This window comes from Myripristis murdjan, chromosome 12 (genome assembly GCF_902150065.1).
Source record: "Myripristis murdjan chromosome 12, fMyrMur1.1, whole genome shotgun sequence".
Lineage (NCBI taxonomy): Eukaryota > Metazoa > Chordata > Actinopteri > Holocentriformes > Holocentridae > Myripristis > Myripristis murdjan.
The window spans coordinates 27,437,914-27,456,903 of NC_043991.1; the positions used below are offsets into that span (position 1 = coordinate 27,437,914).

At 44.5% G+C, this 18,990-nt stretch overlaps 1 protein-coding gene across 2 annotated transcripts; it reads left to right on the top strand.

Annotated features, from left to right (window-relative positions):
• The first annotated feature begins 5,872 nt into the window (after positions 1–5,872).
• egfl7 (EGF-like-domain, multiple 7) lies at positions 5,873–18,655 on the top strand. 2 transcript variants are annotated; one of them, XM_030065447.1, is made up of 9 exons: positions 5,873–6,055; positions 10,556–10,827; positions 11,511–11,633; positions 12,727–12,839; positions 13,421–13,516; positions 13,599–13,820; positions 16,237–16,313; positions 17,476–17,638; positions 18,120–18,655. In XM_030065447.1, the coding sequence occupies exons 2-9, from the start codon at positions 10,748–10,750 to the stop codon at positions 18,137–18,139; spliced, it is 894 nt and encodes a 297-aa protein (XP_029921307.1). In that variant the 5' UTR covers positions 5,873–6,055; positions 10,556–10,747; the 3' UTR covers positions 18,140–18,655. The 2 variants fall into 2 exon arrangements, with proteins under 2 accessions (XP_029921307.1, XP_029921309.1); XM_030065449.1 differs by lacking the exon at positions 5,873–6,055 and adding an exon at positions 6,931–7,064.
• The last annotated feature ends 335 nt before the right edge of the window (positions 18,656–18,990 follow it).

An 18,990-nucleotide genomic window follows, 5' to 3' on the forward strand; every position in this document is an offset into this window, starting at 1 on the left:
TTTTTTTTTTTTTTAATATAGCGCAATTCATGCCCAAAGCAACACAAAGTGCCTCACAGTAGATAAAAGAATGACAAGAAGTTTAAAGTAAAAAACAAAACAAAACAAAATACACGGTACCAAATAGAAAGACATCAATTTAAAATCAATGATCAATGGAAGGAGAACATATAGGTTGTGAATATAATTTCTTGGTAGGTACTGATGGGGCATGCCTGAGGTGTAATGGAAGTTTGGTGGTTTACGTTGTCTCACTATGCCCTTTTTATAGGATTTGATTGTGAAGATGGTGGTAGGTCTGTTACATGTAATAAGAAATTAATTAATTAATTAATTAAAAAAAAAAAAAAAAAAAAAAACCAGGAATAGCCTGGCTTATACTGTCAATTTTTTCCACTGAAAAAAAAAAAGGCATTTTCATTACATTTATTACTGGATTCAAGAATAGAGGCTAATGGAGCTGGGGGATTAGTCAACGTATTGATAGTGGCAAATAAAACAGGTGGGCTGCTGATGTCCTTGTCAGTGATGTTGGGGGAAAAGATTGGTGTTCATTTCATAGTTCAAGATTAAAGGACAAAGCTGGTCTTTATAAACGTCCAGATGAATATGGAGTATTGTTTTTCTCCATTTCCTCTGCTTTCCTACACTCTCCTTTCTGGTTTCCAAACTGCATAGTATTTCTCCATGGAGCTTTACAATTAGCAGCAATTTTTTTTTTTGGCACAAATAGGTGCAATCATATCAATAGCATTTGTCATTAGGGTCCCTCTGAGCTGAAATTTTGTACAAGGACTCGATGAGGTGATGAGTTTCCCAGTCAAGCCCATGATTTCCGAGAGGAGATGGCCAGGCGGGTGCTTTTAGAAGTAAAACCCCATTTCAACACCTGCTTCATTAACACACTGATGAACTCATCTTTTTTAACATTTCAAATGAGCATATTCAATATCTGTTTAATGATTATATTCTAGCATTTAGTTAGGTAACACATCCACCATGTTTTGTCCTTCAACTTTAATGATAGATATGCAGATATACAGATACAGAGTGTAAAAGAACATGAGTTTGAGCAGTGAAACAAAGCTGATTTCTTTTTTTTTTTCTGCACAACAGCACATGTTTGAAGCTGGTTTCCAAAATGTTGGAAACTATTTTCTGCCGTAGCACTGCCACTGTGTCACCATGCACTGATGTTCCAGTCCCATTTTCAACCTATGGAGTGACAGACTGGCATGGACTCTAATGAAGCAAGATTTTAAAATATATCTGTATGTATACATGTTAAAAGTTGCACAGAACCAAGATTTTGCCATTTGTCGCCAATTGCTAAGACACACCTTCACACAGCTTTTTATATCCCTCAGCACGTGTACCCAGGGATGCTGAACCCAGTGATGCCCAGATCTCACCCATCCTATCTCCCCTAATGACCCTGAATTATCAGCATAGCTCACTTGCAGTGCTGAGCAATTGCTCATTGCTCTCGTTGGCCCAAAATTGCCTGCTGTTGTCCATAATTGATCCCCAGCATATTTCTTACTCATGCCTTTATCACTTCCTTGTTTAGTCTATTTCTGCGAAGGCTGGATAAGGAGCCGCTCAAGAATCCGAGGATAGCCCTTGTGGAAATCACACACAACGCAGCAGAATGCCAAACACTACTGCTGACAAGCCACTAGAAAAACTGGCAACGCTGTGTGCAACTTGATAGCCTAGAAATATTGTATTTCTCTCTCACTGTGTAACACCATTCCCCTGTTGCAACAACACGGCGTCCAGCACTAAATATTTTGTGTCGTAACAGGAGATTAGATCATTCTAAATAGGATGGAAAACAATTTTCAGGACTGTTGTTGTAGGATTGCCTAAATTAAACACTCTTTGTAGCGAGACATTAGACAAAACTCAACATGGCCACTGTTCCAAACATCGGCCTCACAGTGGGAGAGAATTTGATTACTCTGGTAAATAAGCCAATCTCTGTCACATATGTTTCTGGGATGCAGAGTTTGGTGGAATGTGCAGAAAATCCCTAATCTCACTGCACACTGTCGACAACAGACTGACAAGGAGTGCTGGCAGCCGAGGGAACGAAATATGAAGCAGAGGCCATAAAAAGGCATGCTACGAAATGCATTCACATACTAAATATGCACATAGCTCGGGACAAAATTAGTCAAGGATATTTTCTGGTTTCGCTGCGTCTAAGAATGCAGCAGCATGGGTTTCAAATTGTGCGTTTTGAAACGATCACCGCCTGGACCACCAGCGCACGGAGCCAGAGACCGAGCCCTTTTGATTTCCATGCGGGCTTTGAATGAGCGCACGCCCCGGCTTTGTCTAATGGCGGCTGTTGGTGCTGAGAGGTGACAGGGGAGTGGCGGCAGGCCTTGGACTACAGGATGTCCTGTTTGGCTGGTCAGCATGGAAATCATACAGCCCAGAGATACACGCACACATCCAGTCTATGTGCTGGGTCACGTGTGAATCAGCAGAACGCCGATTCGTCCCACACACCGTGAAGCTATCTTCTCACCGTTTTGTTGTGAGACAATCTAACACGCAACATTTCAATTCATTACGGATCTCTGTTGTGTCATGTTTAGGTGTGTGAGTGTTTTTCCATAACAGCAGTGATTAACCATGCCATCATACACTCTTACAATGGGGGTGTCTGCCAAATTCACAAAGAGCAGAAACCTCAAAAATAATCTGTTCTCACTTCTCCGTGCGTAGACAGTGATGCATGCCAGAGTCATATCATCGAGTATCAGATCTCTAATAGCTGAAGAAATGTTGAACATTCCCAATTCTGCTAACTTTGTTTGTGCCCTCGCATTCCAGCACCCAAACACAGCACGGCCTCCAAACTCAAACTTAAAGAACCAGACACTCATAGATGGATGGACTGATATGATTCAGCATTTTTGCACGTCTCTTTCAATACGCAATTTATACTTTGCTGTATTTTAAAAGCATGCACATGATGTGATGGAGCCTCCACACATTAAAACAGACGAGTCAAACTTCTTAAACATTAGGGATCGGCGTCTTTAACAGAGGTGTTTACTGCGGCCAAAATACCTGAGGTCTCCGATGAAAGCATCCACACACGTGCACGTGGACACACACACACACATAAATAAGATTGTGGCGAGCAACAAAAGCCTTCCCGCATGTACACAGTTGCAGACTATTGTGTGTCCAGACAATAATGCGGTCGGAAAGCTCTTGTCTAATGTGTTTGTGAGAAACAATAATATTTACTCTATTGTATGTGCTGTATCCCACCTCTCCCGCTCACTTTTTTAAGACCGCCATTACTGCTGCAGCCACAGCTCCACTTAGCAAAAGTCGGCTACTGCCTCACTGTTTTGTACACACACCCCCCTTCTGAACTTTTACTCACAATTATCTCTCAGACTCCACACTGTGCAATACCTGATCTGGCTTAAAACGAAGTAAATATATGCATGCAATGTCTCTCTGTATTTTCTGTTTTCAGAGGAGTAGTTGGGCACAGCTGCCCTCTGTTCATGCCCCATCCAGGGTCACCGCTTCTGCCCTTTAGCAAAATCTGTCAGGCCCTCTTTGACGCAGATCCGTTTCCTGTCCAAGTGAGATTTTTATTGTTCCAAAGGAGCAGTCTCCAGAATCTCACTCCCCCAGCCTTTTCCTGCTTCCTCTCTGAGAGGAAGCGCTGCTACGCTTCAGTTTTTTTTCCCTCCCCGCATCTTCTCTGGGCCAAATCTGGAACACTGACTGCAAAACTTTTGCGAGCGTCGGCCAACTCTTGATTTCAAAGAATGAAAAGAGTTCCTTAAAAAAGAGATACCCTCCCCCTTGCTTCTCTTTCTCACACACACACACACTTGCGCTCATGCACAAACTGACCCACACAGACTTTATGTCACATATTCCAAAGTGCCCCATCCAAGTGCTCAGCCTTGAAGGTGTGTGTTGGCGTGTGGTCACCTGCGACCCCCACACAGGAGCATTCCCATGGCGCTTCAGCACGTAGGCTCTTTGTTATCGCAGTGAAAACACTTCTTTTGTGTGCAGGGAGGGTCGTATCGCAAATTCAATGTATGATTTAATGAGCGCTGAGAATAAAACCATTCCACGGATTCAAATGACAAGGATCCGTAACGCTCCGCATCATGCAGAGAGACAAAGAAAATCCAACCTCAGAGTGAAAAAGGTTTATATATAAAACAACTTCTCACCGAGCACAGCCGAGCATTTGAGCTGAAATGCAGTCCACGCAGAATTTGAGCGTGAGAAGGTGATGGATGACACACACATGGGCAATCCTCACTCAGCTCCTTACCCTTGCACGTTCTGGTTCATGCCCCCTCTCGTCCAGTCAGCCATAAACACACAGAGAGGCTGAGGTTGTTTTGAGAACCTGTGTGTGTGCGTGTTTGCGCGTGCGTGTTTGCGTGTGTGAGTATGAAGTCCGGTTCTGCACTTAAAATACTTAAAATGACAAATGAGCGCTGGTGTCAGAGGGACTAATCTTGGTAAAGCTCGACTTCAAGGGAGAGGCAGAGCAGCGTATCTGTCTTCAATACATGATGTCAGCCACCGCTGCAGCGAGCCCTTTTACGCTCAGATTAGGCAGCCCATCTGGACCCCAATCCAAAACTAACAGGCTTGTGCAACATGGACAAAACGGGTCACAGAAGATATCACTAGTTTCTTACACTGTCAAATTCAAGTAAAAAAAAAAAAAAATTACAATCAAGTTGCAAAATCTCAAAGAGACAAAATATTTATTGTCTGGGGGGGAAGGAATGAGAGCAATTCTAACAAAATTATGAAACAATCTGATAAAGAATATTGAATGGCAAGAGCTGCTATCTGACCCACAGGAGCAAATATCAGGAAAAACAGAATCATCCTCCTCAACTATTAAAATGATTGCTTACAATTTCCCACAGGGCCAGACAGGAGTCAAAAACAAACAAACTGCAATACCAGACATACATTACAACACAAAGACTATTATATAGAATATTGTGGTTCCATAGACGCTACAATAAGAAGCACAAAGGCCACAGGAGGGTAGAGCAACTGCATCTGCAACCATGCAACTCTTCAAATCAAATCAGATTAGATCAAATCTAATCTAATCTAATCACAGTTATGGGTCACTTCAGTGTAGAAACCTTGGTGCTCCTCAACAATGTATCTAACATGGACCCAATCCAACTCTAATCTATGAAATGTAACTGTAAGCAGATCTAATGTTGCAAGTCTAATACAATCCCAATCTAAATAAACATACACATTCCATTGTAGCAGACATGTCACAGCACTGAGAATGATGTATAATGCATACGTTCTTTGGCTTTAAGCTGCAGACTAACATTTGATCTCTGACTGATGCTAGTCATGGTACAGAGGTCTTGCATGGTGCAATAAGTTTAAGAATTGAGAAGAGGTGATTTTACATCAAGGTTTCACTTTCGGCTACACACAAGGAGCACAAAAGGTTCACTACCTATCAACAAATCTACAAATAATCTCATTGCTGCTGCCAGGACTGAAGGCTCCTGTGTGTGTGTGTGAGTGCATGGGGAGCCTTATGGCCATCTGGGTGAAAACAAATGGCCGAGGCACTTGTCCCCCTTAAAGACGTCTGCACCACAATGGAGGCAGAAAAATGCTTCAAAATCAGATTCGCAAAGCGGTTTGAGCAGGATGGAGAGTGTTTGTGCAGGAGAGGGGTTTTATCAGCGCCAAACACTCACAGGAATTCCGGTTTGGGATTGTCCATCCAATTCCTGCGTTCCACAGGAAGCCCTGCATAAAAAGCAACAGAAAAACGCCCAAAGACATTTCATTTCTCGACTGTCGGCTCACGGGGAGCACCTTAGAAATTAACCGCAAGGTTCTGCTGAAACTAGAAAGCAGGGAGACGAGCTTTTTTAAAAGAAATGGTGAGCATGGAAGAGGCCTGTTCTCTGTGGCAGCGGTCACGGCTGGTGCCCATGGCCTCCGCTCTGCGCGCGCGCACCGACGCACCTGATGACCCCGTACTTAGACGGTAAGACTTTTTTACGCTGCTAATTTCCCAAAGGGTCAAGAACATGTTAATGCAAATGATCCATGTATGGCTGTGGAGACTGTCATTTTGTTTTGTGTTTTTTTGGAAATGAGGCAGAGACGTGAGCTATATTAGGCGGGCAAGCTTCATTTGGCCAGCGCTTACCTCTTTTGGAGATATCTGACATTTATGCATCAAAAATATGCCAAAATCTCAACAAGGATTCCTCACCATTGTAAAAATACTCCATTTGGGTTTATTTATATTTATTTGTTCATTGATATTGGGTGTGTTTATTCCGCTCCCATGCCTCTTACAGTAGACAGTCCCAAAACTTTCATAGGCTACTCATGATCTGATACCAGACGTGGCTTAATATTCGGAAAATTGATTTATCAAATCAGGCTGGTAAAATATTGCCATGGATGCTGCACGGAGAGAAGGAATGAGCCTTGAAGGGATCAGTCAAACACAGAAACTGTTCATAATTTTGTGTAACCAAATTGCACAGGATTTACGCTTAAATTTGAGGTAATCGGATATCTGAGGAGCCTATCAGTCTTTTATACATAGACATATCTTTTTTGTCCACCCCCCGTGGATCTTGTGATTTTTGTCTTCCAATTACATTTTGTTTCTGTCAGTATTTCTCAGACAGCCACACAAACTAAGTGTATTTGTGGGTTAATCTACTAGAAAAAAAAAAAAAAAAGAGTCTTGTAGTCTATAGCGCACTGACGTCACGCGGGTCCCCCAGTCCAGCCTGTCTGAGCTGCGGGACACCCAGCTGGAGGAGTGGGAGGAGTGCTACACTTACCCCCCATGCACTCTGACAGTTTGTGCTCAGGGAGAAACCTGACCAGCACCGGAGTTTTGGGGGACTTTACTCACGAGCGGAATATCACGGGACTAACTTTTGGGCATTTTGGTAAACGAGCTTCTCCGCCGGGCTTCATTCTGCCGCACAGCATAGGACTGTGTCTTACAAGCGGGATTAATCTTAGACAAGGTGACTGTAAACTGCACGATTCCAACGATCCCAGTGTGTCTTTCCAGGCTTGTTCTAACCATGCATGCGCTCAAAATACTGACTTTTCCATCATGACGTCTGTTCAGCATCTGTTTGGCTTCATTTTCAGTGCATAAAAATTCAGATTTTTTTTTCCCAAGATTTTTTTTCCCTCCCACTCGTTTATTTATAGATTCATTCAGGTAGTGTGTGATTGTGCGTGCGTGTGAGCGTACGTACGTGTGCGTGCGTGTGCAGGTGAGAGAGTAGATTGTTAAAGAGAGACAGAAGGAGAGAGAGAGGGAGAGATTGAATGATGGCAGTGTCGCTCTCTGGATGCTTACAGGGCTGTAAAACAGCGCCCTCTTGTGGTTACTGTAAAAAAAAAAAAACTAACCCTCGTGTGTTAGAACTTTGAGGTTGTGGCTTTCAAAACACTGTTTGAAAATGGAAGTATTTCCTTTGCACACACACACACACACACACACACACACACACACTGACCACTCTGACCTTTGGTGTTAACTTAGATTGTAAACCGAGCTTTCTGTCTCAGCTTGTGTTTTTCTCAATGTGCTCCCAATGCGCAGCTTCCTACCACACAATCACACACACACACACACACACACACACACACACACACACACACACACTTGCAAATGTGGCTGAGAGTATGTCCAAGTATGTCAGCATCTCGTTGGGGTCATTCAGTAACACCAGCTGTGTAGTGACCAGACAATTGTGCTGCTTGGTAGTTTTTGTTTCAACACTTGCGCACAAAACCACTGATCTACTCTGCTGACACAAGATTCACGTCGTCCCCAGAACATTTAAAAATTCAGTTTTCCTCAGTTGCTGACCTTCCTACCAGTCCTCGGTCATGCCAGTGGCTTAGAGTGGCTTTATTGTCTCCAGGGGGAAGTTCTTTTCCACGGCGCTGTACATCACAGGGAGAGGCAACATTACACTTTACACCCATCATCACACAACAATCACACACAGTAATAATAGATAAAGTGCAACACAGCGGCCCACAATAACGACAGGCAATATATCGTTAATTATATATCCCTGGTACAATGTGAATAATGTACTTTGTGCTTCCCAAAGGGAGAATGACTTGCAGTAATGGCAGCTGCCCATCGGACAGACTGGCATGACATCATTTACAACAACTAGTTCAGCTGTTATCAGATCGTGTCATATCAGGTGTTGTGGCAGGAAGCTGTCACTGCCACACCCTGAGGTCTGTGAAACCACTGCACTGAATGGTCACTCACTTTGTGTGTATGGCTTTTGCCAGATTTGAGGTCTGGGGCTATTTGTATTAAAAACACTCGGAGCCACAGCACTTTCCTCACGGTGAACACGATGCCGCTCTGTTTTCCAGCATGTGCACGGGCGCACACGCAGACACAAGCGCACATGTTGTCTTCAAAGAGCCCCCCTGCGGCGCCGAGAGTCACACTGGCTTCGGTGATTTGTGAATGAACACGGGCTTAGATGTGCGTGTCCTGTCTCTGGGCGTCGAGCCAGCGGGGGATCAGAGAGACATGCAAGCTGTCATCCAAGGCTTAGCATCACCTCCAGGCTAACTCAATACCACGCTGCAGGCTAGTCCCATAACCTACCTTCACCCCAGGCTGGCTTTAATGCCCTGTTTCCCAAAGGCTTAGTATCAACCCGTTTAAAATGCCCCCGTCGGCTAGCATGGGACCCGAAGCAGCTCCAAGCTGATTTTCATGCTCTCCATAGTCGTCCGACACAGGATAAAGTTACAACTGCTCCGAGTCTGCCTGATTTACATTATCTATGTGCTTCCTTGCAGAAGGATTGCTCAGCACTTTGTTTAATCCTGTACAGTATGTAATAATCTTATATGGCATAAAGGGATAAGGGAACATTTCTGAGAAGTCAGAGTTCATGTTCTTTGTCTTTCTGCCTGGCCTTTTGAGTGAGTCTCAGTCCATTGTGCAGGCCTGTGGGAGGTCAGCCAGCTTTGTCCACAAGACTCAGGAGTGTAGTGTTATGTCTGCAAGCACGTGCAAAACATGCATGTTTACGCGTGTGTGTGCCTTTGCTTGCGTGGCGAAGGTGGGGTCAAAAGTTCAGCATTAAAACGATGCAAACTAGTCCAGTCGCACAGCGCTGCTTCTTGTTCTTGCCACTCTCCAGATGCAACGTCTCCCTGTGAGCCTTGCTGGCAGTGCGAGCAACAGTTAAATATCTGCCTAAAAACAGGTTGTCATCCCACCACTGCTGAGCTCCAGTGCCTCCATCTCATGCTTTCTGCCTTGCAGGGAGCATTAACTCCACATGGATGGTCAAGGTCTACTCCTGAGATAAGAACACACACAAATCAAAATCCATTGTGGTGACAAACAGGCTGCTCAGACGCACAGCAATAAACACAAACATTGCGTAGGTCCTATTTGCTGCCGGTCATAAAATCATTTAAGAAGGGGGCAGGCAGAGTGCCTCAGAGTGCTAAAGCTACACTCCCTGCTGGGAGTTTTACAGCCCGCCGCCATTAAAATCGCTCACTGAAGAACAGTAGGAGCTATTAACAGAAATAAAAGGTCTCCCCAAGTAGGAATCATTAAACATAAATAAACACTTGAGCATGTTAAACTTTTCAAAATGTCAACTTCAACGTTGGTGCTAGAGTTTGAGAACATTGCATATCACTATTGGTCACATTTGAACAAAGTCAGAGTGCTTTAAAAAACATACCCTTAACCAATGAATTTGCTTTTAATTAGCAAGATGGAGGAAGGTAACTGCAGTGTAACCATATCACCCCCCTGCCCCTCTCCTGCAGATACAACATCAGTCTTTTTTAATAGACCCATATCACTCAGCTCAAGTTTATCCCTGGCGTTTTGCAGTTTCAGCCAGTTTTTGCTTGTGTGACATCCAAGTTTCATTCCCAGTGTCAGAGCGCCGCGTCTGCTGTTTCTCACCCCGTCACCTCACCTGCCCCCGGCCATTAATGTTCTATGACAAGACATCGTGTAGATGGGTGTCGATGGCCGCGGCCCCGGCTCTGTTTGATGTTTTCTCCGCGGACCTTTCACCGCCGAGGCCCCCTTTTTTAATGTGCACTCACACTTTGCGCTGGGAGGAGTGCTCTGGTCTCATCTCCCGCTGAAGGGTTGAACTATAGCAGAGGTCCTCCAAGAGCCTGTTCTCCTCGACATGACACAGCTGACACTGACAACATTGGCGAGCGCAGAGACCGTCTCTCTAGCGATCCGTCCCTTCAAAGAAAAGAACATTTGACCCGTGACTGCAATGGATAGAACTTTTAGTGTGATGATTGGGATTTGGAATCGATCTTATGTTCTCCTTATTATTTCATTTATTATTCTTTTTTTTTTGTGCACAGAAATGTTGATACATGAAAAAAAAAAAATGCTGCGTTTCTGCATTATTACATAGCAACTGCAGTAATCCTCAGCTCACTCATCCATATATCTCTGTCCTCACAGGTAGTCGGAGTAATCCGCCTGGAGGGAAACACAAGATCATACACATCTGTGTGAGGAGGCCTCGGCTCCAGCCCGCAAGCCCTCCTCTTCATCTTCCTTTCCTTCTTCCATCCCGACTGGCAGAAAGAAGAGAGAGAGAGAGAGAGAAAGAGAGAGAGAGAGTGAGAGAGGGACCGTGGGAAAGAGGAAGACATGTACCAAACGCTCCTGCTCTCCTCCTCCCTCTTCATCCTCCATGTGACGGGCACTCCCCAGTTCTTCGGTCACCATGGGTAACGGCTCACTTAATGCTCTTCCTGTGTTTATTATGGTCTGTCGTTTGGTCAGCTCTGGTCCTCAGTAGCAGCTTAATCCGGCGACTTCAGCCGCTGAGACTTTGTTTGTTTTAAAAACCTCCTCGCTGTACTTGGCGTTCTCGCCCACTGTCAATGTATACGGATCGGTCAAATCGCATTAAAGCACCGAGGACCGCGTTCGGTTCCAGACCAAAGCTCTTCTCCTGTGTCCTGGTCAATTAGATTTGCACCAGTGTTGGGAGTCTGCAGGCTTATCTGCTCCATCGCAGATGATTGGCACAAAGACTTAAATAAACGGGAAACCCCCCCTGGAGGGTGAAGCGGAGACGGTTAGGTCAAAGATCACATTTTAACTGTCACACATAAATGAGTGATTGCATTGGTCAGTCAATAGCAATTACACGGCAACTTTCAGTGACATGCATATACCCTGAGGTCTTGTGTTTTTCAAGCTTTTTGAAGCAGAACGTAGGATCATAGGCTTAAACATCTCTAACTGTCCCATTCCGTACTCTGCTTTCAGAAAAATCCTATAATAAGTAGTGATAGTTCTTATTTTAAATTCATCACAGCTGAATCCTTGGATCTTGGAAAACTGTGTGTTTTAGTTTAGGTCACGGTCGATAGGTAATGCTTGGTCTCCTGCCCTTGCTTTGCAGAAGGAGGGTGTGCGGCCGGGACATCCTTCACAGTGTCGTCACCTCAACGGAGTCGTACATCCAGCCGGTGCACAAACCCTACATGACCCTGTGTCAGGGGCACCGCCTCTGCAGCACATACAAGTAAGAGATACGCCCCATTATCGCCACACAAAACCATATTCCAAAAAAAAAAAAAAAAAAAAAGAAACAGTTAGAAAAACAAGCCCCTCAGCACCGGTTCGGAGAGCACAAGCTGAACCATGTATGGTATGACAGGGTGGCCCATCAAACGTCCATACAGCGCAGTGTAAACACGTTATTCAGATCATTTTCATGACATAATGGTGTTAGAACAATGTTACAGTTTGTCCATCACCAGGCGGTTATTTAATTAGAGAGCAAACAATACCGAAAATGTTGAAGAAGGCAAAGATTTAGAAGTGGAGTCATAAATAGATCCATGACTTTCTCCCACACACACACACACACACACACACATACACACATACACAAATACTTACACAGAACTGGGCCATGGTGGCACATTTTTGGGTGGAATCTAAATATCGAGTACTTTGTGGAGCTACGGGAAATGAACCGCTTGCCCGCAGAGACCGCGGCCTTGTTTATTTTGGACCGCTGCTCCCTCCATACTTACGCACTCTCATTCTCTCCCCGGCTCAGTTTCTGTCGGCCTCTTACCCCCCCTCCCTTACATTCTCTCCATCTCGATTTTTTTTTTAACTCTTCCTTCTCTCACTCTCGCTCACTTTCACTTTCTCATTTTTTAGACATTCTTCGGCTCTGAGAACGAACCAATAAAGCGGGCACCGCTTTGATAATTATAGAAGTCGGATCCCATAAGATTTAGGAATTCGCTTGATCCTTGTTTTTCTCAACACACACACTCCCTCTCCAGCCTTTCTGTTCCACTCTTTGCCACAGTGTATCATCCTCTATCGCCGCCTTCACCCCCCCAAAATACCAGAAACTATGTCAGCAGATTGCAGTCTGACTTTGCATCTCCTGTCCCTCACTCCCTTCGTTGGTACTTCATCTCCCACACACTCTTGGAAGTCATCGGTCTGCGGTTGCAATATTACAGCCGAGTCACACTTTCTCATCATCGTTCTCGTAGCCAGACAGAACATGGAAAACACCAGAGGGGTTCTCCACCCCATGCATGACGCTGATGGCAGTATTATGAGTGACTCTCTGTTTTTTGGGCCAACAGGACTGTGTACTGGGTGGCGTACCGGCAGGTGAGCAGGGCAGCACCTCACACACACTCGTACCCAGAGTGCTGCCCGGGCTGGCGTCGATTCCACTCTCACAATTGCAACCAAGGTAACTCGGAGGAGAACATGTATTTCCTGAGTTTTGCGTGTTGACCAGTTTTTTTTTTTTTTTAACCCTCCCGTTATGTTCACATTTATGAACATCTTTTATGTTTATGTCTTCCACAAAATTATTATAACTAAAATTGTTATCCAAGTTTATGTGTCAAGTACTTTATGTTTCTTTGTTGATTACCTAAATAGCCCTTTAAATAAAACATAACCCCCCCCCCACTTATACATCCAGTATTCCTATTAGGCGACTATGGAAAAATATGCAAATCACTATAAAATCTCACTGATTGATCTAAAATTGGAAAGAAATATTAATTTTTGGTGTTTTAATGGCTTTATATTATTTCTAAGTACAGATTTTTGTTATTTATAACCGATGCGTTACAAAGTGTGTACAGGACATTGAAAACATATCATCATGTGAATTTCATGTTTACCCAGTAGTGCCCATTACATTAGGAACACTCATTAAATATGAAGCAAAAAAAATCATTTATTTAGAGACGTTAAACATTGGCTGGGGTCAAATTGACCCCAAACATAATAGGAGGGTTAAATGTGTAATGTCTCTTACAGCGGTGTGTGGCCAGGCTTGTGTGAATGGAGGTACTTGTCTCAGACCCAACCACTGTGCATGCCCTCTGGGCTGGACGGGACACCAGTGCCAAACAGGTGAGCATCAGTATGCACGCACGCACACGCTCACACCCTCGTGAATGCATAAATACATTTCCATATCTATTCTGTCTGTCAGATGTGGATGAGTGCGGCGCGCAGCAGCAGCCTTGCTCTCAGGAGTGTGTGAACACAGCTGGCAGCTATCGGTGTGTGTGCCGAGAGGGCTTCAGACTAGCCGGAGACGGCCGTTCCTGTCAAAGCCTCCCTCCTCCCGCCTCCCCTCCTCATGCTCCTGCCACTCCTACCCAGGCCAGCCAGGCAACAGTGGGTGGCCACAGGCACCCCTCCACTGACGCGGGTAAATGAGCAGCATGTGTATACGCACGCACGCTGTATAATTTTGTGTTTTGCAGCAAAGGGTCTGGTCGGAGTGCAGAAGAAAAAGGAACATAGCCAGCTTCGCGGTCCATTATTACTTTTGGTACGCGCTATGCCACTCTCAACTCGTACCGTGAGTAATAATGCACTGCGACTGGTGCCGACTCCAAACACTCCGCTTGTGGTCGGAGCAGCACGAGCGGCGGGACCCAGTTGGACGGTCTCAAAAACGACCGAGTTGACTGATGCAATGTAAATACGCGGTGTCGTTCACAAGCAAAGCAAACATCTGACTGCAATAGACCCCCCTTGTAAGACAGACCGAAACATATTTCTGGGCCACACACCCCATCGACTTCTCTTAAATCTGTTGGCTCACCGCGAGAAAGTCTCTCCCTCTCAAATGTGTGTTGACTGTATCTTAGCAACAAGATAACATACCCCCCCCCCTTGTCTATTAGTGTTTTATTTAACCTCTGGAAATTCCCGTTAATTCCCACTCTGGATCAGCTTAAGCACACTCTGAGGAATGCACGCAAGTTGACATGATTTCTACAAACTTTTGCTTTCTATGGTTGTAGTGGGACACCATATGTCGGAAGGCAATATTGTCTGCACTGAAAAAGAATCAGTATGTGTTTATGAGTCTACCAAACGTCTTCGGCACCGCTCCAGCTTCCTCCTATCTATCCGCCTGTCCATGTGTGTCTGCACGCACTGCAAAAAGTCCAAATCTTACCCAGATTATTTGTCTTATTTCAAGTCAAAATGTCTTATTTCTAGTCAAAATATCTCATTACACTTAAAATAAGACATGATCAGCTCAGAAATAACTTGTTTTTAGACAATTTTCACCTGTTTCAAGTGAAAATTTACTTGAAACAAGTGAAAATTAGCCAGAAACAAGAAACAAATTTTGCCAATGAAACAAGCAAATTTTCACTTGTTTCAAGCAAATTTTCACTAGAAACAAGAGACAATTGTCTAAAAACAAGTGACTTCTGAGGTGATCATGTCTTATTTTAAGTGTAATGAGATATTTTGACTAGAAATAAGACATTTTGACTTGAAATAAGACAAATAATCTTGGTAAGATTTGACTTTTTGCAGTGCGGAGGAAAGGGTTAAGACCCGGCTCACACAAAGTGAAACTCCTGAAAGACCGCTCGTCCCACGGGTGTGCATGATATGAGCTGATGAATGTCCTGGATGGATTGCCTAATCAGCACAAAAAAAGCAGAAATCAAAATGCATGACAGATCTGTGTGTTCGGGGAAAGCGACGGAGGGTTAGCCGGGGTGATGTGTTCCGCCTCGCCGGGCAGCCCCCCAGATGCAAAAATGCAAAGCCAGCGGAGATGTTTTGGTTGAGATTGCATTCCATGAAACTGTTCGTGTGCACGCGCAAAGTAGGATGTTGATGGAGATTACGAGTGTAAACACGGGCATGAATGCTCCGCTCAGACCCGGCTCGAGATGTTCTCCGGCTGACCTTTTTCCGAGCGGCTGTGGAGGAGTGTTGGGCTTCACTCTCTCTCTCTCTCTCTCTTTCACTCTTTCACTTTCCCCTACTTCTTCTCGCTCTCTTTCTCACTCTGCTCTTGGCGTGGACTTGTGTTCTCATTCCAGCTCCATCAACCTTGTCTGCTGGGGGTCATCGCCAACTCCAGCTCCCCCTCCCCCACCTCCTCACCCCTCCTCCTCCTCCTCACCCTGTTTCTCAACTCACTCTCGTCTCAATAATAGAGCACATCTGGGAGAGATTGAGCCGCTCTCAGTCTGCCCGAGCGCAGCCAGAAAAACAGGGGTCCCTAATAATTCCGTATCCCGATCGGAGCCCCCGGTCCCGGGACAATCCCCGCGAGGTGGAGGCTGACACTTCTCGGTGACGTGCGGGGGGCAGTGGCCAACCCCGGCCCTCGTTCCTTGAAACTGATGCGGGGTGCACATGTTTGGAGGAGGGATGATGGACTGCTTGTCTATTTATAGCAGCGTCTCATTCAGCCTGTGTTTTAGGCGCTTGTCCTTTTCCCATATCCATGTTCTCTAAGGCGAAGAGGCTGAGTTATGGATTCATCACAGGCTTCACCCTGTGCCCTGAATTCCCCGGCCTCCCTGCCGTTCCGTGGTCCTCTTCCCGGTTTGCAGTTCAGAGGCCTCGCAGGTTATGAATCATTCCGGGAGCGGGATTGATGATGGGGCAAGGACGCTCAAAGGAATTTTTTCGACGTTATAAACTTTTGATGTGAAAAAAGAGGATTAACCACAACCCCCACATCTCCTCTTTGATCTGCGCCGTAACCCTTCTCTCCCCCACCCCCTCATCCCCTCGGTTTAATCTTTTCCCCAAACTCGGCAGCACTGATGTATGTTTCTGTACCTGTATGGTTTCTGCAGGTGGGAGGTTTGGCCTGGCCGAGAACGTGACCGAGGAGGTACAGAGCCTGAGGAACCGGGTAGAGCTGCTGGAAAAGGTACGCAAAAACACACACACACACACACACACATGCATAACGCCACCCAACCTGTTATTTCCCAGACACACTCACCAGGATCACCTCTGTTCCTTGTATACTGGAATAATATTGAACAGTAACCAAGATTTAATCCGCGGCATTTGAGAAAACGTAAAGCCACCCATTCAAAAGCAAAGATCCTTTGAAATGCCAGGCACACATAGTGACCTTTTAAAAATCTTTATGGGTTTCACTGGAATCCTGGCCTGTGTGTGCCCACCGAAACATACGGTGAGGGCAAATGAAGCTCCGTTGAACAAGATCTGTGGTGTATGCTGTTGGTCGTACTGATTTCTGCTGACTATCACTGCAAAAACTCAAAATCTTACCAAGATTATTTGTCTTATTTCAAGTCAAAATATCTCATTACACTTAAAATAAGACATGATCACCTCAGAAGTAAATTGTTTTTAGACAATTTTCACTTCTTTCAAGTGAAAATTCACTTGAAACAAGTGAAAATTTGCTTGTTTCATTGGCAAAATTTGCCAGTGGAAAAAGTGAAAATTCACTTGAAATAAGTGAAAATTAGCTAGCTAGCTAGCTAGATAGATAGATACTTTTTTCATCCCGAAGGAAATTCACAGTTTTCAGCAGTATCCACAGAGTACAAGATTAAGTAAATCAAAAATAAAGAATAAGTAAATCAAAAATAAAGAATAAAAGATGACCCTCGAGATCTAAAGATCTAAGTACCCAATGTGCAAAAAAACAATGTGCAAAAAACCAATAAAACCAGTGTGCATCGATGTATACAATGTGCATAGATGAGGGCAATGTGCAAATTTACAGTATAAGAAAACAAGAAACAAGCTAGAAACAAGAAACAAATTTTGCCAATGAAACAAGCAAATTTTCACTTGTTTCAAGCAAATTTTCACTTGAAACAAGAGACAATTGTCTAAAAACAAGTTACTTCTGAGGTGATCATGTCTTATTTTAAGTGTAATGAGATATTTTGACTAGGAATAAGACATTTTTGACTTGAAATAAGACAAATAATCTTGGTAAGATTTTGAGTTTTTGCAGTGTGGTCTGGCTGAGTGGTGACATTTGCCAACGGTGATTTATAGTTTTTTCATTTCTCACCCCACCTCCCCCCTTTTCTCTCTCCATATAGAAGTTGCAGTTGGTGCTGGCCCCCTTCAGCAGCCTGTTCCCACTGTCGTTGGACGAGGGCCTGGCCGAGAAAACCACCTTCCTGTCCCATTCCTTCCGGCAGCTAGACCGCATTGACTCCCTCAGCGAGCAGATTGGCTTTCTGGAGGAGCGCCTCGGCACATGTGAGTGACCACCGGCTGACCAGCGCGGCCCTACATGTTTGTTGCTCTCAGCTTAAAATCACAGCACTCAGAGGAAGACGCAACCAATGTGGCCGACAGACTGTTAAACGGATATGGAATGCTGTGTGAGCCACCAGAGTGGGGACGATGACTTTTCCCAGCCATTTTCATACCAAGGAGGAGACCGAAACAGATTAAAACAGGCCATCAAAGCCCATCTAGGAAACGCTTAAACCATCAGCCCACAGTTTTGGTGTCCATGAATTGTAATGGTGCTGTCGTAAATTACAGAATTTAACAGCCAAGGTCACAGTGGTGAGAATACAATCAGAATGACTGGTCTCGTGATGCATTTGTTCACTTTATACCCATGGACGGAATAAAAATGCTGTGGATTTCATCTGTTGTCAGTACATGGAAACACATTGTCTTAACTTTTTTTTTTTTTTTTTTTTTTTCTGCCCTTCTGTCTCCCCCGTAGGCTCTTGCCAGGAGAATTAGACACAGACGACGGCCATTTCAAGACGTCTCCCACCCACATGCATGACACAGTCCTGACAGAAAGACATTTTATGCCCCCACACGGTCATTCACGGGAAATTTGTTCATGGGAAAATAATGCCAGTTCTCGCAATATTGTGACTCGCGAGGTATCGGTGATTTCCGCAATTCCCCGCAGGTTCATTCAACGTTCTTGTTCAATCACTGTCACGGCAGCGTATTTTGTAACAGTATCTGTGGCAGGGTCACTTCCAGGCATTACACCATCCCTACACCATCTGAATCAAACCACCAAGGGTCAAGGGTCAAACTGGCCATTTTGGCTCTGACGATCTTGTTTCTGTTTGTTTTGCATCAGTGCAGCTGTGTCCTGTCAGAGCCCCACACTGGCCACGGGCAGACACGGACATCTGTATTTATCTATTTAAATTATGATTACTTTTAGTCGCACGGTGATCCAATAGACATTTTTACATAGTTTTGTAACATTTTGTAATAAAATCTGCCAATCAAAAATGCTTTGTGGACTCCTTGGATTGAATAACGTATGCTGAATTTCCCGTAGGCCTACACTGAGGGAGCGAAACCATTACAACTTCACTTGTCCCGTATTAACCTTTTAGTAGTGTGATATAAATTTACAAGAAACTCAAAGGGAACAGCAGGCATTAAAGTGCACAACCACTTAAGAAAAAAAGAATGAAATTTATTTGTTCTTTTCCAAGGCATTCAAACACATTTACCCATAGTTGGTGAAATCAAGAACACTACATCGTCAGTATTAATCAGATGCTATAATGGGCTTCTATGCCATGTGTGCATGTACACACACACACACGCACGCGCACACA